We start from the raw sequence: 26,242 nt of genomic DNA, 5'->3' as shown, positions 1-26,242 counted from the left end.
GGGTAGAGAAAGAAATGTGTAGGTGGAAAAATAAGGGCTTAGGAAAATAATTCAATATCTTAGATAACCCATGAAAATATTCTTTTTGATATAGTTTTTTTAGTTTCACTTTGCAAACTATGCAGACCCAGTTCTTATTGTTTCCAGTAAATGGCAACAATCATGGAGCAGAAAAGGAACTAAGTTAAATGAAAAGCTTTAAAGAAAATCTTTGTATGTTGAGGCTAATAGTATAATACACACAAAACCTAAGATAGCAGTTCGTGTCAGCTTTACATCCTCTGGACAAATTATAAAATATAATTGCGTAGCTTTCCTTTTCACCGCTAGTACAGAATCTGCAATGTTAGCTCTTGTGGAGTTCTGCCTGCAACTCTAAAGGGACTGAATAGGTCATAGGGAAAAATTTTGATTATGATTCAAAAAAGAAGGCGTAGTCACTTTGTTCCATGTGAACTAAGCAACACTTTCTAGAAAGCTGTGATTCTTTTGGAGGGCAGTTTCTGGTTGCTGTTGCTTTCTGGCAATGCATGTTTACTGGCAATGCAGAGCTGCAGAGTTACTAATGAGCATTTATCCCTTCTATTTTTAGTTCACTTCTTTAACTGAGATGGACATGATATAATCTCCATTGAGTCAAAGGATGGCATCTAGTCCTGTGCTTCCCACCGAAGACGAACAGGTTTCCTTGGGCATCGATGATCTCCATTTTTCATTGCAAGGTATTAAGATTGGGTGTGGTAACTGTGAGAACCTAACTCTCATCTATTCACAAATTGTATTGCTTTCTGTCTCTCTTATGGTAAAATATATACATGTATCTGTATTTTTCCAATTGTAGAATCTTTCAGTACACTTCAATATCTTTATTGCTATCTCAGCTACTTAGGCAAGTAAGGAATACCTGGAAGGAACTTGGTATCTCGGTTTCTCAGTCTGAGTGCATGTGTTTTATTTGCAATGAAAATTAAATAGTTAACCATATTTTGCTTGGCATTGTTTGCACTTATTTTACATCTTTTGGAATGTACATCCTTATTTTGCCCTAATAAAAAAGAATAGTAGTAATATTAAAAGTGAGTGAACTTTCAGTCCCGTGAATTATGTGTGCCTTTATGCAAATAAGTACTGTCCGTATTTTTTTAATGTTTCTTGGCAATATTTGTTATGTACTTTGAAAATTCCTTAGCCACTAGACTTTACACCTCTGTTGCATATCTTGGAGCTGAGTAAAGTCAGCTAGTGTAGAATAAATAAGGGTGTGGCAAGTCTTTGAAAATATTTATGTCACTGTGTATTTTAAAGTAGTTGAAAGATTATTGACAGCATTATGTAACATTCTTAGAATGTTATTTAGAAGCCATAGCTTTTGAGTCACTAATTTTTTTATTTTTAATTTATTATTAGAAGAATTGAAGTATAATAGACATACAACATTATATTAGTTTCAGGTGTACAAAATAACAATTCAGTATTTGTGTAGGTTGTGAAATGATCATCACAATAAGTCTAATTAATATCTGTCACCATACATAGTTACAGAATTTCTTTTTCTTGTGATGAGGACTTTTAAGATCTACTCTCTTAGCAACTTTCAAATATGAAGCACAACATTATTAACTATGGTCACCATGCTGTGCATTATGTTTATTTGTGTCATGTATGATAAAGATCCCCGAAAGACTTTCTTTCTGATATTTCTTTTTAATTAAACATGGTTTTGAATGATTAGCTTCTTGACTTTGGGGTCAATGGCTTTTAAAAATAAATATCATGTAATTTGTATAGACTCAAGAAACATATTTTGAGGGATAGTACTTGAGGTAAGAATTAAAAAAATTCTCAGTAAGTGCATTTTTATGGTGTCATATACTCGTCATAAGTAGTTTGAATCAAATTTTCATTTATCGGAAAAAACCCAATGTTCTTATTTTTCTCTCAAGTTTTGGTTTCATATGAGTAGTAATGCCCTAAAGTGTATCAGGAAGATAGTGCATCAATAAATGATTGGGAAATCTAATTTTTCTTCCTTCCTTCCTCCTTTCCTTTCCTTCCCTTTCCTTCCCTTCCCTTCCCTTCCTTTCTCTCTTTCTCTCTCTCTCTCCCTCCCTCCCTTCCTTTTGCCCTGAATCAATTGATCCTGATAAGAATTTATGTATGCATTTATTTAATTTTTTCTTCCAGTTTTATTGAGATATTATTGGCATACAGCACTGTATAAATTTAAGGTGTACAGCATAATAACTTGACTTACATACATCATGAACTGGTTATCACAATAAGTGCAGTGAACATCCATCATCTCAAATAGATACAAAATTAAAGAAATAGAAAAAAAATTTTTTCCATATGATGATAACTCTTAGGATTTACTCTTGACAACTTTCATATGTAAAATAGAGCAGTGTTAATTATATTTATCATGCGTACATTACACTCTTAGTACTTATTTATCTTGTAACAGACTGTAACTAGACTTATTATGGTGATCCTTTTGAAATGTATAGAAATATTTAAACACTGTGTTATGTAACAGGAAGTAATATAGTGTTGTAGGTCAATAATACTTCAAAAACAAACAACCAACCCAACGTAGAAACTCACAGAAAAAGATCAGATTTGTGGTTATCAGAGGCAGTGGTGGTGGTGGAGTTGGCTGAAAGCAGTCAAAAATTGCAAACTTCCAGGTAAATCTGATTTCTCATGCTGGCTCTGCCACTTACCAGTTCTTTGAACTTGGATAAGAGACTTTATCTTTTTTGTCTCAGTTTCCTCATATTTAGAATGTGGGTGATAGTGCCTGTATTGCACCTGTGCTTTGAAGATGAACCATAATGCATGCAAAGGGCTTAGCACCATGCCTGCCTGACATAGAGTAGGAGCTCAATTGTAGATATTACAGTTAAAGTCTTTGTCCCAAAGGATTTCTTGTCCAGGAGCACACAGCTAGAGTAGAAATTGCATGGTGGATAGGAAAAAATGGTAAACCAGATGTCTGGTTTTCAGTTTTGACATTTCTGTTCAATGGCTTCCCATCACACATGGGATAAAGTCTAGACTTCTTGCTATGGCTCACAGGCACTTCCTGTCTGCTGCTCACCTTTCTCTCTGCCCTCATCTCCCACAAGCACCCTGTGCTCCAGCCCCATGGCTCCTTGAGGGGCCATGCTCCCCTGCTTGTGTGCTTTTGTTCAGGTGGTTCCCCCTGCAGCTCTCCTGTCTCCTCTTTCCACTGGAAGAGTCCAGCTCATCTAGTCCTCCTCTATCCCTGTTCATCCCAAACTTAGCCAGACTCGGCCCTCTCCATGAGCCCCACTCTTTCTTTGGCTGAGATTCACACTCTCTCCTCTGTTCTCCCATAGTACCTATTTTAGCACTTATAATAATATTATAGGTGTTATATTTAAAAATGTTTTCTTCCCCACTGTAGAGTTTTATGTAGCATACTGTAGCTTACACAGCACCCTTACGTACATTACCTCATTTGATCCTTACAACCACACTGTAAGGTAGATATTTTTATCTTCAAGATACAGAGAAGGAAGCTGTGGCTCACAAAGATGGAATTACTCCCCCAGAGTCACACAGTTAGTGAGCAGCAGAGCTCAGTTTTGACCTGGAGGATAGTTTTCTTTCCACTGCACCACAGCCACTCTGACATAGTTTAAAGAACAATTTGAAAGATGGAATTTCCCGAACAACTTTCTCTGGAAAGTGCACATAAATCTTAGCCTTATCCTAGTTAATCCATAGCAAACTTTTATATTTTTAATTTTTAATTTTTATAGCAATCTTTCACATCCTGGATATGGATGGGCATTTTCAAGTAACATTAATCTCAGGTTCACAAGTAGCTCAAAATAATTAGCAAATTACTGATAAATGAGTGTTTTCTTATAGCATGTTTTGAATTATACTAGGTTATACAATCTGCTCTACAGTAGGAGATGAGTATGGGCTGCTTGGCAATGGAAATGTGATATACATGTGCTGCCGGTGTGAATGATTTTCCTTCATGGTCTCTTTAGAGGAATATGCTGCTGGATGCATTGCTCTGTAGGGGGAGAGGTGGAAAACCAACACTATACTATAGTCAGCTTTACACTGGGCAAGGGCTGCTCACATTAGCCAAGTACTCTCAACTGAGGAGTTCCCATGACTAGAATGAAGGCTTAACCATGAAATGAATGGATTTCCCAAAGTTAAGCTCTGTATTGTTATCAGCAGATTTGTAATGATTCTTTTGGCCTGAGTTGGTGAAAGAGAGAAAGAAAGAAAGGAGGGAGGGAGGAAGGAAGGAAAGAAAGAAGAAACTTGTATGTATTTCTGAAGGTAACTTTGGTTTCATTGCTATGGTTTTATTAGCTATGTAGACAAAAACATTGGTAGACAATATTATGAACATTAGCAACTGCTGAACTGCAGGCTGTTGGCAATAGTCTTAAAAGCATTTGGCTTTGTACGCCATGTAAGCAGACTTGTATTTCACAGAATTCACATGTGCTTAGTGATCCTTGGAGTAATATGAGTAAAGAGATTTTATGTCATATGAAAGGCTCAGGATGACTGCTCATAAGAAAGGTTTTTTCTCCTCATTTCAGAACCTTTTTTAAAAGGAAGAAAGAGGCCTATTTAACTAATAATGCCTATTTTATTTTAGCCAAAAACTTATATAAGGTGAGGCAATTATGGCCATACCTTGACTGAGAGTAATACGCTTAAGAAAAGATTAAAATGTCTGCATTGAAATGTGGTGAATCATTGTTGATATGCTATGAAAACAGGTATATTATGTGTGCAAGGCCAACAAGGCATCAGACCTAAGGAATCAGGCAGTGCTTTGCTGAAATTCATAGAGCAGGACAATAAACATCATTTATTGTTCATCATTTGTGTGATCTTTGAGAAAATGTCTTTATGAAGGGATTTTTTTTTTTTTTTTTTTGCGGTACGCGGGCCTTTCACTGTTGTGGGCTCTCTCGTTGCGGAGCACAGGCTCCGGACGCGCAGGCTCAGCGGCCATGGCTCATGGGCCTAGCCGCTCCATGGCATGTGGGATCTTCCTGGACCGGGGCACGAAGCTGTGTCCCCTGCATCGGCAGGCGGACTCTCAACCACTGCGCCACCAGGGAAGCCCATATGAAGGGATTTTTAAAGGCACTTTTTGTAGAGAGATATTTGTTATCTCTTCGTCTAGTGAGGATAGTAATATTGAAATGGTTGGATTTTAGGGAGGAAAAAGAAATGACATTTGTTAATTTGAGCAGATTAATGTAAAAACTGGAATTTATTTTAGTTCAGTGCATTTTGTACTACCATGGATGGTCCACATTTTAAATAAATTATAGATATGAAAGTTTAAGCTATTAAAATGATAAATGGTTGCTTTTAAAAATTATTTGCTTTACTGAGGTTTCCGTTATAGAATTGCTTTACATCTTTCCATTGGATTTCTTACCTGGCAAAATAATAGGTGCTTCCTTCCCTTTTATCCTAAGAGAATAGTAACTACATATTTTGTCTGAAATAACATCTCTGCTAAGCTCTTCAGGTGGGAAAGGTATGTTCAGAGAACATTTCTTTGATGTATCGGGCAGATACGATTATGGAAGCAGTAAAGGATAAAGCTGGATAATACCACAGAGTTTTCAAGTTGGAAGGGACTTTCTTTGCCATTCCATTTAATTTGAGACCAAAGGAGGAATCCTTTCAGTAGGATTTCTGAGATGAAGATCCTTGGGGGAGTTGAATTCAAGCCCAAGAAGTTTGGGGATTTTGCTTTTAGGCAGCAGGTAGCTATTGGGTCTTGGGAATGTGAGGACAGGGTCCATGGTCAGAGTTGTGCCTTAGGAGATTAGTCTGGGTTTGAGGTATAGGAAGACTTGAAAGGGGTGAGAAAGTGAAATTGGAGAAACTGATTAGAAAGCTTTGTAAATATCTGGGTATTGGGTAATGTTGGCGTGGATTCGAGTTATAGCAGTGAGTAGGAAAGTATGGGACAGATAAGAAACCATTAAGGTGGAAGACTCAATTGGACTCTGCAGTTATTGACTATGCAAAATAAGATGGAGAAGCTCCAAAGTTAGAAGCTGAGCTGCTTGAGATAATAGTGGTAGCAACTATAATGTCCAAAGTATTAACTTCCTTTTTTTAAAAAATAAATTTATTTATTTTATTTGTTTTTTATTTTTGGCTGTGTTGTGTCCGTTGCTGTGCACCGGCTTTCTCTAGTTGCGGGGAGCAGGGGTTACTCTTGGTTGCAGTGCGCAGACTTCTCATTGCAGTGGCTTCTCTTGTTGTGGAGCACGGGCTCTAGGCGCGTGGGCTTCAATTGTTGTGGCTCGCGGGCTCTAGAGCGCAGGCTCAGTAGTTGTGGCACATGGGCTCAGCTGCTCCACGGCATGTGGGATCTTCCCGGACCAGGGCCCGAACCTGCGTCCCCCGCATTGGCAGGCGGACTCCCAACCACTGCGCCACCAGGGAAGCCCCTTAACTTCCTTTCTATTTAGTGTCTTTTCACCAAGTATTTTAATAGCATCAAATAATAAGACCATTAAATACTATTTTATATCAATATGCTTAAAATAAATTGTTGTAGATAAAAAATCCTGTTTTCAAAGAAACTCTTGAGAACTTCCTATGTCATGGAAAGCTTAATAGCACAACACAGGTAGAGGGCCCATTTGAAAGTCAAATTAATAAAGAGTGGAATTGATACCTGGAATTGACATGATATTTTAAGTCAACTATAGTTCAATTAAAAGCAATGAGTGGGGCTTTCCTGGTTGCACAGTGGTTGAGAGTCCGCCTGCCGATGCAGGGGACACGGGTTCGTGCCCCGGTCCGGGAAGATCCCACGTGCCGCAGAGCGGCTGGGCCCGTGAGCCATGGCCGCTGAGCCTGAGCGTCCGGAGCCTGTGCTCCGCAACGGGAGAGGCCGCAACAGTGAGAGGCCCGCGTACCGCAAAAACAAACAAACAAACAAAAAAAAACGAGTGAAATTGACTGACTAGGCTGACTCATCCTGTGATATTTTAAGTGATAGCTATGGCAATTTTGAACTATTTTGGACACTTTATACATTTCAGATTTAAATTTTTTCTTTTTTTGATGTGCACCATTTTTAAAGTCTGTATTGAATTTGTTAGAATATTGCTTCTGTTTTATGTTTTGGTTTTTTGGCTGTGAGGCATGTGGGATCTTAGCTCCCTGATCAGGGATTGAACCTGCACACTCTGCCTTGGAAGGTGAAGTCTGAACCACTGGACTGCCAGGGAAGTCCCGATTTAAGTTGTTTCTTTTTAACACATAAATATAATATTTTTTTTGGCCATAAAAGGACACAATAATTTTATGTACCAGGAGCACATTATTTTGTTTTCAAAAATGAGGTAGGCCAATGGTAGCTCATTAGAGCAACAGCATCTGAATACAGAATGTTATCATCAATTAGACAAAGGACTAGGAAGGAGTGTGTATTCTGTTACCTTTGCCACCACACGTGGAGTTAACTTTCATGCAGTCCTGCCAAAATGCTGGTGAATGGTTAACCATCTGCACGAACCTGTATAAAACCATGTCCAGCCAAGTTACTGTGTTGTTTCAAACAGTGCTCATATGTTTTATTTAGTGCTGTTATCTTCTAGATGACATATTTTAAAAGGTTAAAAAGCCCTTTATGCCTTCTGGGTAGACATTGCTTGGTAAGGCTGAGCAGTGAAATGTGAGTCTCTGTAGTTAGGTTATTACTCCATTTAAATTTATTCATGATTTACTGAGTATCCATCTGAAGGGAGGCTTTCAATTTATGTATTCCTTTTATTAACATTAGAAAATATTTGTGTTCGTTGGGTTACATTACAAGAACAATTATGCGATGTAATGTTGAATTTTATTCACTTGTTCAGTAAATACTGGATGGCAACCATAGGTAGGGTGTTAAGGATGCAAAGATGAATAGATTGAGCACCTTCAAGAGGCATGTAGTCCAGCTGTGCTTTTGCCTGTTGACATCATGTGAAAGTGAAATCAACAAATAAGAACTTCCCAGGGAGTTTGTTTTCTTGCTGAACCCTCTGTAATTATTCCTTATCCTGGAGTTTCCTTTCATCTTTGGACATCTCTTGCTCTAATAAGCCATCTGAGTTCCTCTAAGTATGTTAGGTGCCCTGCATAGGAAATCTTGTATCTTTATTGCCAATGAAATTTCTCACGTGTTTTAGGCTTTCAGTAAAAAACTGTGTAATGAAAAACTGAGTGGCCATTCCACTATAAAGATATATATTAGGAGTTTGGGATTAACATAGACACACTAGTATATATAAAATAGATAATCAACAGGAACCTACCGTAAAGCACAGGGAGCTCAATATTCTGTAATAACCTATATGAGAAAAGAAGCTGAAAAAGATGGATATATGTGTATGTATAACTGAATCACTTTGCTGTACACCTGAAACTAACACAATATTGTAAATTAACTATACTCCAATATAAAGTAAAAATTAAATTTAAATTAAAAGAAAAAATATATATAAAGTATCCTGAATTAGAAAAGTTGTTCAGTGTTCAGGAAAATCAGACCGGATGGAAACAAAGATTTCTTTAGACACGAGGCAGTGAGGTATGTATATGGTGTTTAGGGGCTCAATAGTGTTTTAGTATCATGTTTCTGAGAGAAATTCTGTTCTACCTTATGACAGTGAGTGAATGAAACTGTGAAGACTGAGAAAGAGGAGTGGATTTAATAAAATGCTTCTGGGTAGGATTTCTGCCCTTTTGCACCTAGGTCCCCAATGTGGGATTTTGATGGAAATGATGAATGAAGAGTAAGAAATATGCAGACGGTATTTTTGCTTCTTTAACCAAGGCAGACTGCTTTGTTATTATGAATAAAAGCAAATCATCTCTGGGTTTCTTTGTTTTTTTGCCAATTAGGTGATTATTACACCCGGAGAAAATAATCAAGTTATAGTCCTTCACCAGCTATCAGTGCTGTACTGTCCCAACAAAAAAGCTTCCAGAAAGTTCCTGATATCATAATAGCTGATACTGTCTTCTGCTGGTTTTTTTTGGAGGATTATTTGCCTTCATACTGTAAAGCTTCATAATCTTAAAAATATTCCAATTAAATGAAAAACAAAATAGCTCTGGAAGCAGTGGTATTTGCAGTGAATGATGTTTTTCAGGGAAAGTTTTTTTCTTTTTAGGTTGTATATACGGTTTCGTCTTCTGGGAACTTTGGTTCTGTTTTTGCCAGGAGTTTGGGGATAAGCTTACTTTATTCTGGGTCAGTTACATTTTGAAAAGTAGGGCAAGATAAATCCAGGGTCATTTAGAGTCCTGTTAAAGTAGGTTAACAAAGATCTCATTCATTCCTTATAGAAATCAGAGTCCTTTTTAATTAGCCCCATGGGCGATACAAGATTTTCTGAGCATTTGTTGTGTATGTGTGTGTGTTGGGAGGGGGTGTAATTATTCAGAGCTTGAAGTAGTATATTAGGAAAAATAAAACTCAAAATAATTTCCCTTTGGAAATGGGAAAATTTGAAGTAAATATAAGAGATTTAATTTATAACCATCTGGTGGGTTTAGTGTGTGATTTTATACTCTAAAAATCAGAGGTCATTCTAAATGTGCCTCTTCAAGAGATTACTTCCCTCATCTGGTTTCAGCATTGGTGATTATAATTTCTCCAAATGGCTCCGTTTTTCTAAAACGTTCAGCGGGGAGATTTGGTAAAAGGTAACTGTATTTGTTGTTCTCATTATGTATGAGGGCTGAAGTTTACTAATAACCACCAGGTATTTTTAGAGTCATTTAAAAATGATAGATAAAAAGCTATGAATGATTTATTAGAGAAATGGAATGTTTGACATTATCATGCGTGCATATCTTAGATAGATATATGTATATCTTAGAAAGATAATGTGTGTATCTTTGCAGGAGAGATATGAGATTCTGGGTGAATAATCTCTCCTGGTCATTGATGGTCTATGAGGCAACATGTGTTGAATGAGCACTGGAAGAAAATGAGAGAAGAGCAGCCACACACACTTGCTCTCTGCCTCGGGGGTGGAGCCCCACGCACGGGTCACGCCTTGGTCTTTTCAGCCTTTATTACAAAGGGTACTACCAATTACACGGGCAGCGACATGTTACAGGATTAAGTGCACCTGGCTCAAATATAGAACACCAACGGCCCTTCTCAAATTTGAGTAACATGTAGGGTCTTTCCAAAACGTGGGCGTTGTTGGCCTCGTCTTCAGTTAAGAAGGATATTCAGAGAGCAAACTAGTCCTGCTGTACGTGTCTGTCTGCCTCAGTCTAAGTGTTTACTCAGCAGAACTTCCAGGGTGGTTTGATGTCTTCAAAACAAAATGTTTCAAAAGTACAGGTGAATTCACACTTAACCACTTTATCACGTAATTACAGTTTTTATGAATACAGGTAAATCTGTTCATTGATAATATTCATGCAGCATGTGTTCCCTGAAACCCCACCTTGTATCAAGCACTATTTTTTTTTTTTTTTTTTACCAAGCACTGTTTTGGGTTGAGAGGTTATTGAGGTGAACATCTCCAGTAAGCTTCATGTGCCCCACGAGGCTTGCATTTCATTTACAGAGACAAACAATAAATCATTAAGAAAAATAGTAAATATCAAAAACAGATTTATGCAAAAATGGATTTATGCTTGGGCATCTTCTTTAGATCAGGTGTCAGAGAAGGAAGAGGAGACACTTAAGGAGCAATTGAATAACACAAAGGAGCTGCTGTGCAAAGAGCTAGGGAGGAGCATTCCAGTATGAGACAATGGCTCAAGGAAGAACTCAACAAGAGAAACAAACATGGTGAATTCATGGAGCAAAGGGAGCCTGGTGTGGCTGGATTGTGGTGGATGAGGGGCAGGGTGATTGGAGAGCAAGGCAATGCAGAGCTGGGTTAGGCAGGGATTCATCAGCTCTAAGCTAAAGTGTGTGGATGGGAAACCTTTGGAAAGTTTTAATCAAAGGAGTAACATCTGATTTACATTTTCCACTCTGGCTGCTGGGTGGAGAGGGGATTATCTGGGAGCAGGAGGGGAAGCAGGAAAGCCAGTTAGGATGCTTTTGTTGTAGCCCTGGTGAGATGTCATAGTATTTTGGACCCAGGGTGGTAGCAATGGGATGAAGAACCACGGATTTTTTTTCAAAGGATGTTTGTGAACGTTGGGATGATTGGGTGATTAGTAAGAGAAATTAAGGATAATTTCTAAATTTTTGCCTTGAGCAATTGAGTAGTTGGTTATGGAATTTATTGTGATAAAGATTGGCAGATAGGGCTTCCCTGGTGGCGCAGTGGTTGGGAGTCCGCCTGCCGATGAAGGGGACATGGGTTCATGCCCCAGTCCGGGAAGATCCCACATGCTGCAGAGCAGCTAGGCCGGTGAGCCATGGCCGCTGAGCCTGCGCATCCGGAGCCTGTGCTCTGCAATGGGAGAGGCCACAGCAGTGAGAGGCCCGCATACCGCAAAAAAAAAAAAAGATTGGCAGATAAACTAGTTTTGGGGGAAATCAAGCTTGTATTTTTGCCACGATAGATATGAGATGCTTATTTGATATCCAGATGGAGATGTCAAGTAGACAGTTGGATGTCAGGATTCAGAGTTCTAGAGAAAGATATAGATTTGGCAGGCATCAGCATATGGCTGGTATAGTTACATTTAAAGCCATGGACTGGATGAGATCACCTATGGAATATGTAGCTAGAGCAGACCTTTTAGGTCTTACAGTGTTCAGAGGTCAAACAGAAGAGGAGGAACAAGCAAAGGACACTGAGAAGGAGTGACCAAGGCCAAAGAAGGAAAACCAGGCAAGTGTGATGGCCTGGAAACCCCCAGATGAAGATATTTCAAGAAGGGGGTATGGTCAACTGTGTTAAGTGGAGAAATGGCCATTGGATTGGGTTCATAGAGTCAGTTGGTGGCTCTAATACATTCGCCACACTCAGATAGCAGAGATGGAGGCCTGACTGGAGGGGGTTGAGGAGAGAATGGGAGGTGAGGGAGTAGAGACAGTGACTTAACATTTCAAGAAATTTTGTTGATATCAGGCACTTGTTGAAGGGAAATGTAGGCTTTTTTAAAGTAAGAGATACTACTCCATTAACTGTTATGCTTTTCCTAAGTTAGGTTCATTTATTGCTAGAGCCCCATTCATTTATTTGTTCATTCATTATTCAACAAGTGTTTTTAAATACCTATGGTGTATGACACTGTGCTGAACACAGGGGATGGCACATGGCATGTGCTGTCCTGAAACGTATGTTCTGATTACAGGGATACAGACAATTATATCAACAGTAGAGTATGATGTGTGCTGCAAAGAGGGCTGACATGGTGCTACAGAGGTACAGAGTAGGAATACCTCACCCAGACTTGGGAGTCAGGGAAAGCTTCCCAGAGGAAGTGATTTCTAGGCTTAGACCTAAAATGTGTTAATAGATGAGCAGGCATTGAAGGTGGAAAGAGTGCTCCAGGCTGTGGTGACGGCATATAAAAGCCAGAAGATGAGGCTGAATGTGGCACATTCCAGGAAACAGGTGTTTAGCGAGACTGAGGATTAGAGTTTGAAGGAGAGTGTGAAAAGATGAGGTCATGTAAATGTATAGGGGGTTGAAGTTTTTCTTAAGACCAAGGTGAAGCAACTGAAGGATTCTGAGTAGAAGCATATTCAGAACTAGTGATTTAGAAATCACCCGGGGGGCACTGTGGGGTGTGGTCTTATGGGACTGAGTGTGGAGACAGGAAGACCAGCTGAGAGATAATGGTGTCCTCATCTAGGAGGTGCCAGTATGGATGGAGAGAAATGGGTATCCAGAGATATCTAATAGATATAATTTTCAGGGCTTTAAAATTTTTTAATTTTTATTTTATTTTTAAAATTTTTATTGGAGTATAGTTGATTTACAATGTGTTAGTTTCAGGTGTACAGCAAAGTGAATCAGTTATACATATACATATACATATACATATATCTTTTTTTTTTAGATTCTTTTCCCATGTAGACCATTACAGAGTATTGAGTAGAGCTCCCTGTGCTGTACAGTAGGTCCTTGTTGATTATTTTATATATAGTAGTGTGTATATGTCAATCCCAATCTCCCAATTTATTCCCCTCCCCATCCCCTGCTAACCATATGTTTGTTTTCTACATCCGTGACTCTACCTCTGTTTTGTAAATAAGTTCATTTGTACCCTTTTTTTTAGATTCCACATATAAGCTATATCATATGAAAAAAAATTTATTTTCAGCTTTATTGAGGTAATTATCAGGACTTTTTGATTGACTGGGTATGGGAAAGGGAGGGAGAGGGAATTATCAAAGATGACTCAGGTTTATTCTTGGGCAAATGAGTGGATGATGGAACCATTCACTGAAAAAAAATGCAGGAGAACAACTTTGGTAGGAGAGGGAGTTGATTGAGATGGTAACTCAGTTCTGGAAATGCTGAGTTTGAAGTGTCCCTGGAATAAGTAGGTGGAGATACCCAGAAGATAGTGGAACAAACATATGCACAGCTCAGGAGAAACAGACACCTGGGCTGAAGGTAAAGATTTGGAAGTGATTAGTATATAAATGGTGATTGGTTCCCTGGGAGTAGATGAAGGTATCTAGAGAAAGAGAAAAAGGGCCTAGGCAGAACATTCCAGAGATAGAAAAAGCAAAACCAGCCCATAATAGGGTCTGGGAAGGGGTGTCCAGAGAAGTAGAAAGAAAACAAGGTGAGTGTGGTACCGTGGAATCCTAAGAAAGAGAAAATTTCAAGAAGGAGAGGGTAGTAAACAGTATCAGAAGTTTCAAGATATCCAAAAAGTACTGAGAAGTATCCGTGAGGTTTAGCAATGAGTATATTATAAGTGGCCCTGCTCAGAATTAAGTGGAGGGGCTGGGGTGGAAGCTAGCTTTTCGTGGGTTGAGAAGTGAGTGGTAGGTGAGGAAGTGAAGACAGCCAGGGTAGACAATTCTTTCAAGAAGTTTGGATTTGAAGGGGAGGACAGAGATAGGGTGGTAGCTGGAGAGGCCACAGATCTGGCATTTAAGCTGATTTTTAATTATAATGAAAAGAACCTGGATTTTGGTATCAGACACGTCTGGATTTGAATTTCTCTCTCACCAGATGTGACATCTAGAGCACAGTATCCAGGGCACAGTAGACTTTCAATGAATGCTTATTGAATGAGTGACTAAAAATCCTTCATCTTCTGGGAGCTATAGTTTTCTCATTTACAAAATGCCTGCCTGACCACTTGACTAGAAGCTTTAATGAAATAGTGTCATTGTTCCTTACCCTCGAGTCCTACTTATTCCTGGACATGGCTTGTTTCAGCAAGCCTTCTGAGCCCCTCCACGCATGTCTTAGGATACCCATAAGTTAGAATAGATGTACATTGCATTACATTATGTTAATATCTCAGTTTATTATTTCATTACTATTTTTGCCAGGCCCTTCCTGTTCCCTTGTTGTCTCAAGAATAAGTCACACATGTAAACCAGTCTAATTACTTTAGCTAGGAGTTTCTGAGTGTGAGCTATGTGAACCCCCTCAGTCAGGATCTCTGGGAATTGGGGCACAGAACCCTGCACTTAAACCATGACTCGCTGGCATTCAAAAGTGTAGGAATCCTAGATTTGTAATCACGGCACGTATCTCCTTAGTGTAGTCTGGCTCTTTTGCCCTCAGAAGTCAGAGGTGCTTGGACTGCTGCCCCAGTGGAAGGTGTTTAGGCTCGCACCTTGATTTTCACAAGAAAAATGTTCACAGTGTTAATGTGGTTGGTAAAAGACAGTAAGGGGTAAGAAATATGTGCTAAAAGAAATGTAGTCATTTCTTTGATTTATTTATTCCACAGATGTTTATTGAGCAACTCAGGTGAGTCAGAAGAGGGTAAGAAAGAAGAGAAAAAAATAGCACCCCAGATCCTAGGCATTTTATCTGTATTGTGGGCTCATTTTCATGTGCTAGAAATACAAGATTTGCTTACGCAGAGAGCCAGGAGCTATGTTCCATGGGGCTGGAAACAAAAGCCTCAGTGTGAAAATCTCAGGTGTTTGCATGAGGGTGTGGTTGCCTCATGTGGCTACAGGACCTTGCTGGATTCTACATGCTAAGGCCCTAAGCAGAAATTCTTTGCTGTGTGTCATATATTTCCCCAACAAACTAAGCACTTAAATCTGTGGGTTCACTGGGGAAAAATAGCAACAAAGCCCCTCTCGCTCCTGCCCCAGCCAAATAACCATTCATTCAACAAATGCTTTCTGAATTCGAACAACATGAAACGCACTGTGTACAAGCTGCAGGCAAAGTGAGGCGCTAAATCAGACCTGGCCTCTGCTCTCCTAGAGCCCGTAGGCTAGTGAGGAGGCAGATAGTAATCAAGTTAGCTCACAGATGTTAGCTAATATTTTTTTAGGAACGGCTTTATAGAGATGTAATTCAAGATGTGATTCACATACCATGCAACTCGCCCATTTAAAGTGTACAATTCAATCATTTTTAGTATACTCACAGAATTGGGCAACCATTGCATTTAATTTTAGAAAATTTTTATCACCACCCGCCCCCCCCCCCCCCCAAGAAACCCCATACCCTTTATTCCCATTTTATTCCAAAACCACCTACTCCTCCCTGCATCAGGCCGAGGCCACCACTGATCTACTTTCTGTGTCTATAGATTGTCCTATTCTGGACATTTTGTACATGTGGAATCATATAATATGTGGTATTTTGTGATGCCTTCTTTCAGTTAGCATAATGATTTCAACATTCATCCATGTTGTAGCTAATGTTCATTTGTGTAGATCAAGCATAATCTTGCCAGGGATTGATAAACTTTTTTTGTAGAGGACCAGGTAGTAAATATTTTAGCTTTGAGGTCCATATGGTCTCTGTCACAACTACTCAACTTGCCATTTTAGCATGAACGTAGCTACAGACAATATGTGAACAAATGAGTGTGTCTGTGTTCCAAGAAGACTGTATTTACAAAAATAGGTGGTGGGCTACATTTGGCCTTTGGGATTATCTGTTGTTGATCTCTGATTCTACATCAGTACAAGTACTTAATCCTCTTAGCAACTCTGTGAGGTAGGTACTGTTAATCCCCATCTTACAAATGAGAAGACTGAGGCACATAGCAAGTAGGTGGCAGATACGGAATCAAACTCAGGTAGTCTGGCTGTAGAGCCCATGCTCTTAACCTTGTCAATGATTATAAGTTGAGGCCGGTGCTAAGTAGTGGAGGAAGACAGATTGACTTGGGTTTCCTTTGGGATGCAACAATTGAGCTGAGCCCTAAGGGTAATTAGAAGTCAAGTAGGTGAAGAGGGCAGGGTGGTGCAAACAGCTGTGGCAGGAGGGGACATAGCTTGTAAAGGCCTTGAAGGAAGATGGAGTGGCTGGAGCCCTGGGCATGGAGGAGGGCTGTAAGTGCCGAGGCTGGAGAGATGCTCTGGGGTGGACCATGCAAGCCTCACAGGCTGTTTTGCTTTTGATCCTCAGAGCAGAGAGAAACCATCAAAGGGTGGAAAGGGTACTGTGGTCAGATCTACTGGCTGAAGTGGAGAACAGATTGAAGGGAGCAGAGCAGACCTGGTTGGCCATGGACATGGTCCAGGCCAGACCTGACGGTAGATCAGGCAAGAGGGCCGTCAGATGCACAGAAGGAAGCGCATACCAGAGCCATGTGGAGGCAAATTTGCAGGATTTGGCGGTAGGCTGTACTTGGGGCTGATAAAGGATGGTGGTGTCAAGTCCATGAGATGAAAACACAGATGAGGACAGGTTTGGGGAGAAATAGGGAGGTAGAGTGTCATTTCAGTCCTGGAATGCTGAGTTTGACAGGCAAGTGCTGTTTTTTCCATAGTGACAACACAGATTCTCCTGGGAGGAAATACGTGAATGAAAAGAATTTTGAGGTAGAGACGTGATTGCACATTGAGTTTACGAGATGTGTTAGCTAGGACTTAGCTTCTAAACTCACTTTTCTGGTTCAATAAGTGAGATCTCAGTCCTGTTACTATTTATTTTTCTTTCTTACTTGCTTATTTGTTTGGCTTATGGTTGGTTGCAAGAAAATGTGTTGTAAATTGTCCCCCTGCTTTCTCTGTTGGTTAATAGTCTCCCCTTTTGTAGTTCAGTAACAGGCCTTTTCCTGTTTATTCTTCAGATATTTTAGGCTTTTCTTGTTTTCATTGTGCATGCCTGTGTGTTTTCATTCATTTATTTGTTTGTTATCACCTCCATGAGAAACAATAGAAGAGGTGGCCTTATTATTTTTAGTTCCCCTTCTATTGGATAACAGCTTGGGTAAGATTCTTTGGGATGGCTGTTGGAACACGTGGCTAAAATGTGTTGCATTATTGTCTGAATTTAGTTATTCTTACCTTGTCTAACAGGGAGTTGGCAGCATTGTTTCAGGGGAGAGCAGCAGGGTCTCATTAGTGCATGCCCTTTGGTTCAAGACATTTTCTTAGTAGAAGAAAGAAATTACCCAGGGGTTTTTGTTTTTGAATTTTATTTATTTTTCTTATACAGCAGCTTCTTATTACTTATCTATTTTATACATATTAGTGTATATATGTCAATCCCAATCTCCCAATTCATCCCACCCACAGCTTCCCCCCACAGCTTTCCCCCCTTTGTGTCCATATATTTGTTCTCTACATCTGTGCCCAGGGGTTTTTAAAACAAGGATTAGGATAAGACATAGGCCTAGTAACTGTTGCCAATAAATTCTTCTCCATGAAATAAATCAGTTTGAACCTCAATCTTTTAATATTTACTAAGTCTTTCAATCAGCAAAATGTATTGAGTACCTCTTCTCTACATGGCATTGGTCTGAGGGGAAGCAAAAACACAAAAGCATAAGGGTTTAATATTAAGGTTGATACAATGAGTAGGAGAGAAACCACAGAGGTACATGACTGCAGTACATGAGCAGCAAGTGGTAATTACCATAAGATAGAAACAAAACAGTTGGTTATTCATGTAGCTATCCTTTCATAAAAATACAGGTAGAATGATGAAAAACATGCTGTTTTATAATTTGCTCTTTTTCACTTAAGAATATACCTGCATCGGCACATATGTATCTACTTTGTTCTTTTTACTGGGTAAATGATAATTTTCTTCCTTTCTGGTAATGTGGAAGGTTTATGACCTCCTTTTTAAAAATTTCTTATGGCTTAACAGATGCTTTTTAACTTTAAATAGTGTACCTAAATTGCTGCTTTTTGAATTATCAACTTAAAAAATGAAACCATATCATGTGTAGTAATTTAATTTACATATACACACATTCATTCTTTCATTCGACAAGTATTGACTGAGTGCCTTCTACTTGTGAGGTATTATTCTAGGAGCCAGGAACCCAGTGACCGACCAAAACAAATCCTTGCTCTTTAGAATTTATATTCTTTGCCTGTCTAATCTAGAAGGATGCACAGGAAATTGTTAATTAATGTTGTCTTTGGGGAAGGAAAATGGGTGTGTGGGGAAAGTTAAGATTAACTTTGAATTCTGTTACTGTTTATAAAACATGTTTTATGAGGATTATATATTACTTCCTAATACTAATAATGATTAAAAAAAAAAAAAAAGACCCAACAAAGTATTGTGGTAGGCCAGAGCCAGAAGAGATTATTTCTATTTCACAAAGGGGACATTTGAACAGGATATGTCTTATTTTAACAAATGTTGATCGAATGCCCCCCGTGTGCATTGTGCTGGGTGCTGGGGTTTCTGTGAATGCAGAGGGATGCGGGAGGATTAGCCAGTCCAGAGGGTACATAGCATGTTGATTCAGAAAAGGGAGCAACTTAACTGGGGAACTGCATATATTCTAGTTTGGCTAGAGAAGTAGGATGTAAGTGGGGAAGTCATGGGGGATGAGTCAGGAAAAAGTTGATTGGAGTCAAATTCTGAATGACCTAGAATGTTAGGCTAAGAATCTATAATTTATTCATTAAGGAATTAGGGAGTGATCAAAAGATTTTAATGAGGAGAGTGAAAGATCCAAGTAATAAATCTGGTGCCATGTGCAATAAACCTGTTATCAATAACCCAGCAATAGAAAGGGAAGAAGGGAAATTCCTGGATAGAGAAGGTTGCAAAGCCTCCTTGGTGACCTCATGCAGTAGAGAACATCCTTGGAAAAGCCACATTGTAATAATGTGTTGCTCTGTGTTTAAGTGAAAATGTCAATTAGAGATTCTCATGCCTGGGTAACTGCCTTTGAACTCTTACTACCAGGGAGGACTGCTGGAGTCAACATTTTAGATGAACTTTTGTGGAGACTGGACCTTGCTGAGACACAGTGGCCTTGGTAGTTTAATAATGAGATTTATAATGAACTTAAAATCTACACTCTTTAATTGAGCTTAACTCAATTTGTTTTCATTTAAGTTCCCTTCCAGCTAAGGATATGAGTTGCCAGCTCACAAAAGGCAGATTGAATAAGAACCAAGTCAGGGATTAAATGTATTTTTATGGTAATAACACCTAGAGAAAACCTTCTCCTTCTATGCCTTTCTGAAACTCAGCCAGATATTTTCCAAGAATGATAATCTAGGATAGCCATATGGGCCTGAATAAAATTCACTGACTACATTTTCCTGCATTTTATATATTTCTTATTTGCCTTAAAAATCAGAATAGAGAATTTCTCATTCTCTATTCCTTGGCATTTTAAGAAACTCATCATTATGATAGATTTTATTATTTTCTGTCTGTTTTTGTCTTTTTCTGTCCCTGATGTCTGCTGATTAAATGGTCTTTATCTCATTACTCAGCCATAAAAAAAGAGTGAAATAATGCTATTTGCAGCAACATGGTTGGACCTGGAGATTATCATACAAAGTGAAGTAAGTCAGACAGAGAAAGACAAATTTCATATAATATCACTTAAATGTGGAATCTAAGAAATGGTACAAATGAACTTATTTACAAAACATAAACAGACTCACAGACTTAGAAAACAAACTTATGATTACCAAAGGGGAAAGATGGGGAGAGAGGGATACATTAGGAGGGTGGGATTAACAGATACACACTACTATATATAAAATAGATAATCAACAAGGACCTACTGTATAGCACAGGGGAACTCTACTCAATACTCTGTAATTGCCTATATGGGAAAAGAATCTGAAAAACAACAGATATTTGTGTATGTATAACTGAATCACTTTGCTGTACACCTGAAACTAACACAACATTGTAAATCAGCTATATTCCAATATAAAATAAAAATTAAATTAAAAAAATAAAAAATAGGGGCTTCCCTGGTGGTGCAGTGGTTGAGAATCTGCCTGCTAATGCAGGGGACACAGGTTCGAGCCCTGGTCTGGGAGGATCCCACATGCTGCGGAACAACTGGGCCCGTGAGCCACACCTACTGAGCCTGCGCGTCTGGAGCCTGTGCTCCGCAACAAGAGGCCGCGATCGTGAGAGGCCTGCGCACTGCGTTGGAGAGTGGCCCCCACTTGCCACAACTAGAGAAAGCCCTTGCACAGAAACGAAGACCCAACACAGCAAAAATTAATTAATTAATTAATAAACTCATACCCCAACATCTTAAAAAAAAAATAAACAAACAAACAAATAAATAAAAGGTCCTATTCTCTTTATGTCATTTTGAGAAGAGTTTTATTATTTCATTAGAAAGTTACTCTGGAAATTAAAAAATAAAACCCAACATTAAAAAAAATCTCACCCACTCAAATTAAGTTGCTTTAAAGCATGTGGCTCTCAATTATTTTTTCCCCAATGGGTCAGCCTTTGAAAAGAACAAAAGGTTACTTATCCTGCCATAGGGCGAGCTATTTGGCTCTGGTTCCTGTTGAATTAATACCACTTTTCAGGGATAAGGCAGTATGAAAATGTGAGAAAAGTGTGTCAAGGGATAAGTGACATGGCACAGATGAAACCATTTAATTGAGTAGTCATAAAGGTGTTTAATTGCACCTGGGACATCTTTGTTTGCTATTAGCAAGGGTCCTTGTTGCATTTGAAGGGTTCTGATTTCCAGGATGAAGAGGTGGACAATGTGTTAGTTAAAAGCCATTGAAGTTTAAAAACCTTTTCCTGAGGGTTTCATTTGCTAACTGGAGAGTTCAAGTCGGGATTTGTTCTGCCTGCTCCTCTTACGGTTTTTCCCCTTGTTTCTATTAGATTTTAATCAAATTAGGACAGGGATAACTTAAGGTTTTCATTGGAAATTTTTGGTTATTTTAAATTTATGTCCCTATCAGAGGTCAGTCCAACCTATGTGAGACTAGGTGCTCCAAGTTGAGCAGTCCATATAGAGCCCTCATATGCTGCCGGTTTTCTCAGCCTAGGAAAGTTCACAGTCCTCAGTTTGCTCAGTACCAAGACCCCTTTTGCCCAGCATCACATGGAAATGATCATGTGATCCCTCATCTTTCTTGGAAATAATTCAGAATGACTGAGGTTTCCAGGTGGATGTGCAATACTCAAACTCCTTGGGCACACAGTGCTCCTTTACATTCCTTTTTGTGCCAGCATTTCACCCCCTCTCTGGTTATTCCTTTCTCCCACAATAATTCCCCTAATGTTAGTGTAGACTCTCTGTCCTGGACCTGGTGGTATTCCTGCTTAGTTTCTTCTCCATACTTTACACCTAGAAAGAAAAAAAAAAAATCTCTCTTGGCTCCTTAAGGATAAAGAAGAGAGCCCTCGGGCTTCCCTGGTGGCGCAGTGGTTGGGAGTCTGCCTGCTGATGCAGGGGACACAGGTTCGTGCCCCGGTCCGGGAGGATCCCACATGCCGCGGAGTGGCTGGGCCCGTGAGCCATGGCCACTGAGCCTGCGCGTCCGGAGCCTGTGCTCCGCAATGGGAGAGGCCACAACAGTGAGAGGCCCACGTACCGCAAAAAAAAAAAAAAAAAAAAGAGAGAGCCCTCTTTGTTTGTTTTCCTTGTTGTTTGTTTTGTTTTTTGTTTTGAATTTCTGCTTTTTTGTAATAAGGAAATAGCCCCTTCCTGCTTATACACATGGCCTTGATTAATGTACTTTGTGTGCATGTAACTTGATCCTGGAAACATAAAAACTTGTTCTCTAGTTTTCTCTATTGAGGAACAAAGTTAGCTCTCAACACATTTTTTGGTAAGCGTCAGTACATGTTTAAAATTTATTGTCTTATCATCTGCTGATTCTAGGGAAACAACGAAAACATTAGTAACCTTTTGAATTATAGGACAAAATTATGGTTCTTTATAATTCTTTTTTTAAAAATTTTTATTTATTTATTTATTGGCTGCCTTGGATCTTCATTGCGGTGCAAGAGCTTTCTCTAGCTGTGGTGAGCGGGGGCTACTCTTCATTGTGGTGCACGAGCTTCTCATTGCGGTGGCTTCTCTTGTTGCGGAGCATGGGCTCTAGGCCCGCGGGCTTCAGTAGTTGTGGCACGTGGGCACAATAGTTGTGGCTCATGGGCTCTAGAGCGCAGGCTCAGTAGTTGTGGCACGTGGGCTTAGTTGCTCTGCGGCATGTGGGATCTTCCCGGACCGGGGCATGAACCCGTGTCCCCTGCATCGGCAGGCGGACTCTCAACCACTGCACCACCAGGGAAGCCCCCTGAATATATTTTGAAGGTGGATGTAAGAGGATTTCCCGAGGCATTGGACATGAAGTGTGAGAGAAAGAGAGAAGCCAACCTGTGATGGAGGAGGAAGACAGAGAGTATAGGGGCCTATAAGCAGAAGGAGAGAGTGATTATCTGTACTGAATGCTGCTGATTGCTCCAGAAAGATGAAGACTGAGAATCGATCATTGGTTTTAGTGGGGGCTGGGGGGTTCGTTGATGAACTCGATTCATGGTGACCTTGATGAAAGAGTAGTTTCAGCGGAATGGTAAGGGCATGATTGGTGTGGGTTCAGTTAAGAGAGAAGGAGGAGGGGACCTGGAGACCAGGAACATAGACAAATCTATTTGAGGAGTTTTGCCACAATGGACCTGTACCTGATGGGGTCAAGAGAGGGTTGTTTTTTGTTTTTAGTTTTAGATGGGCGAATTAGTAGCATGGATCAGTACTAATGGGAATAGTCTTGGGTGGGGGAGAGGATAATACAGGAGAGAAAGGAGTAAAAGGTCCTGGAGTAGCTCCAAAGGGATGAGACCTGGTGAATGAGGGAAGGAAGGGATTGGCTTTAGGACTGAGCAAGGCTGGCTCACCCATGCTAACAGGCTGGAGGCAGAGCCTTTTTATAGGTTACTAGACAAGGGAGTAGATGATCCCTAAGTGTCCTGGGGAAGCAAGGTCTCAGCTCAGAGTAAGGATGGGAGGTGAGGCGTTGGGAGTTTGAGAAAGAAGGAGAGGGTGTGAAATTGCTGTCTAGAGGAGTGGGAGAGGGCAGTGTATTATGACTTCCAGGCAGCATTGAGGGCCTACTTGGCGGTCATGATGAGACTGGTCAGCAGTTACGGATTTCCTTCCAGCCACATTCAGCAGCATGTGTGCAGGTATGAGTGAGCAGAGAGTGGTGATGAAGAGCACACAGCAGAATGAGAGGTGCAAGGGAGTGTTTGTAATAATTGATCGTGGAATTTACAATGGATAAGGATGAAAGGAAGGAGACCAAGGGGGCGAGGGACAGTGTAAAACTGGCAGAATTGATGGCTTGGAGTTGCTGATGGACTCCAAGGATTGTTGGAGTTGAGACACTAGTGAGAATGAACTGAAAAGATAAGGAATGGTGTTCAGAGATGGGGGTGCATGAACTCAAGTTCATGAGTTGTAGTTATTAGTAATGACAAGGTCAGGGTATAACCATGACAGTGAGTGGTTGAGGCAGGGCAGAAGACACATTTATTGGAGAAGAATTCAGGAAACAGGCCAGAAGATTGGAAGTTTCACCAGTATGTGTATTGAAATTACGAAGAATTAGGGGTCACATTGGAAAGAGCAACAGTGGGGAAGGAACTAAAACCTTTGAGAAATGATGAGGAATGACAGAGGTAAGTAGATGACTGTAATAGTGGGGACTGCCTGATGCCATGAGAGTTAAAGCTGGAGCATTTCAGGGAGAAAGAGTGGAAAATGATCTGGAAGTAGCAGCGAAGAGCAAGGAACTAGTGGTCCAAGGTCTGTAAGAGAAAGCAGTGCTGTCACTTGGGAGGGCTGTGGGGAAAGCCGAGTTCTGGGTTAGGGTGGAGGTTCAATTAGAGCAGAAAGGTGAAGAGGGTAGTGGGCACATAGGGGATTTTGCTGGTGGTCTATTATGGATTTCAGCATCAGTGAAGGGTTTCAGGAGTTAAGGAGAGGTGGGAGATGAGAAAAATTGGGGGACATGCAGAGTCTTTTGGAAATTAGAGGGAGAATGGAGGGGGACCTGAGTGTGTGAACTCTGTGTGTGTGTGTGTGTGTGTGTGTGTGTGTGTGTGTGTGTGTGTGTTGATGGGATGTAAGCAGGGGCAGAGGCACAGTGAGATGAGATCTGGTGAGCCCGCGGTAGGTGGTGGGAACAAGGCTGTAAGCATTAGGCACAGGGAGGAGTGGGTGTCTGGATTGCTCTCACCCCTGTCCAGTAGGATGAGGAGATCTGGGGAAATGGAAAGACAGTCCTGTGTGCAGGGGAACCCCTGGCCTCAGGGCTGAGGGTGTCTACTGGAGCCGAGGCGCCAGAGGTGAGGGGAAGAATGGTGTCGGGATGGAGCTCTCTCCTGCCCTGGGGAGGAAGGAAGGATCCACACCGAGTGTTCCGATCTTTCCTGGACTCCTGCCTGGTTAGTAAGAGTGAGAGCTAGCACTTCTCCTGTGTTTCCTTGGTGCCAGTGTCTGTTCACTTTGAGTGAACCACTAACAGTCTCTAGCGGTGAGTGCTTCTCACCTTATTCTACGAGAAACCTGCCCCATGTCACACAGCTACTCAGTAACACAGGCAGGATTTGAACTCAGGTCTCTCTGACTCTAACTGCAGCTGATTGACAGTTAATTCAGTGACAGTATATTCTTCATGATAAATGTCAAGACTAAACTGCCGCAACTTTATGAGCCCTTTAAAATGTATTCAGATGTTCTGGGTTTATCTGAAGTACCATGTAGTGTTGGCTTAGACTGCAAGTCCATTTGGATTGGAAACCCTTTTTTTTTCTTCACAGGTCCTTGTACAGCACTGTCAAGGTCATGTAGGGGCTAATTCTTTTGTCAGTAAAATATTAAAAACCGTTGTCTCTTGCAGTTAAACGGTGGCTTTGAAAAATATCTTATTTCAACGTGCTATATTTCCAAAACACTTCTTGGACAAACATCTGAAATTTAAACTAAGTCCTAGAACGTTTATAAGATTGTGAGATACACACACGTACCCAGAGTGACAGACCTTTGAAACGTTGATTTGTTCAAATGGTTTCTGAGGCTTCTTGTTTTCTAATGGCTGTTGTCCTTTTTAAATAGCTGAACAGGAAGACACTCAGAAGAAAACCTTCACATGCTGGATAAACTCACAGTTGGCAAAGGTGAGGAAAAAGAGAGCAAATCAAGCTATAAATAAATATTTAAGTGATTCCTCCTGTTCCCTCAGTTTTGGTCCCCAAAATGGCACTGGTGACATGTAAAAGGTTGAAAAAATGTGCTGAATGTCACCTTGATCTTGTTTTGATGTATCTGTTATTCTTTCCCAACACGAAAAGGGGGCATTTTTGTTAAGGATATGGGAGACGGTGCTAGAAAATATTTAAAGCAGTAACATCTCTTTTATCAAATGAATTTGTAACAAGAAGTCATATATGTTGAGTGTTATGTTAGACACTGTTGTAAGTACTTTAAATGTACTGACCACTCGTTATATTTCAGTGACTTCACAACATCCTATGAGACAGATAGTATTGTTTGTGTTTGTTTAGAGAACAAGGAAACTAAGGTACAGGGACGTTGTGTGACTTCTCCAAGGTCCCACAGCTTACAAGTGATCGTGCTGGGATGCAAACCCAGGCAGTCTGGACCCAGAGGCCTTGGTCTTAATCTCTGTGCTATCCTGGCCTTCAGTGATCCAGGTGCCTGGAATAACCTAGATACAAAATGAGTGAGCCTCTTCACCCAGGCTACCCATCCCAGCACAATGCTTGTCATTCTAAAAACAGGAAATTCATAAACAGGTTACTCCAGAAATGTAATCTCCCCAAATGGGTCACTATTGGCTGATTCTGAGCATCTTGAATGCCACTTCACTGCCAAGTTTTAA

The 26,242-nt window shown here is 40.2% G+C and overlaps 1 protein-coding gene across 3 annotated transcripts in view; it reads left to right on the top strand.

The window, feature by feature from the left end:
- Positions 1-592: 592 nt before the first annotated feature.
- Positions 593-26,242, top strand: part of SYNE2 (spectrin repeat containing nuclear envelope protein 2) — a 277,599-nt gene continuing 251,949 nt past the window's right edge. For all 3 annotated transcript variants that reach the window (XM_007460064.1, XM_007460063.1, XM_007460062.1), the window contains exons 1-2: positions 593-722; positions 25,456-25,517. In XM_007460064.1, the coding sequence (XP_007460126.1) occupies positions 644-722; positions 25,456-25,517 (141 nt within the window). In that variant the 5' untranslated portion in view covers positions 593-643. The remainder of the gene's footprint in view (positions 723-25,455; positions 25,518-26,242) is intronic.

Source organism: Lipotes vexillifer, unplaced genomic scaffold (assembly GCF_000442215.2).
Source record: "Lipotes vexillifer unplaced genomic scaffold, Lipotes_vexillifer_v1.1 scaffold672, whole genome shotgun sequence".
In the NCBI taxonomy this organism is placed as follows: Eukaryota; Metazoa; Chordata; class Mammalia; order Artiodactyla; family Lipotidae; genus Lipotes; species Lipotes vexillifer.
This window is presented reverse-complemented; position numbering and strand designations above follow the sequence as displayed.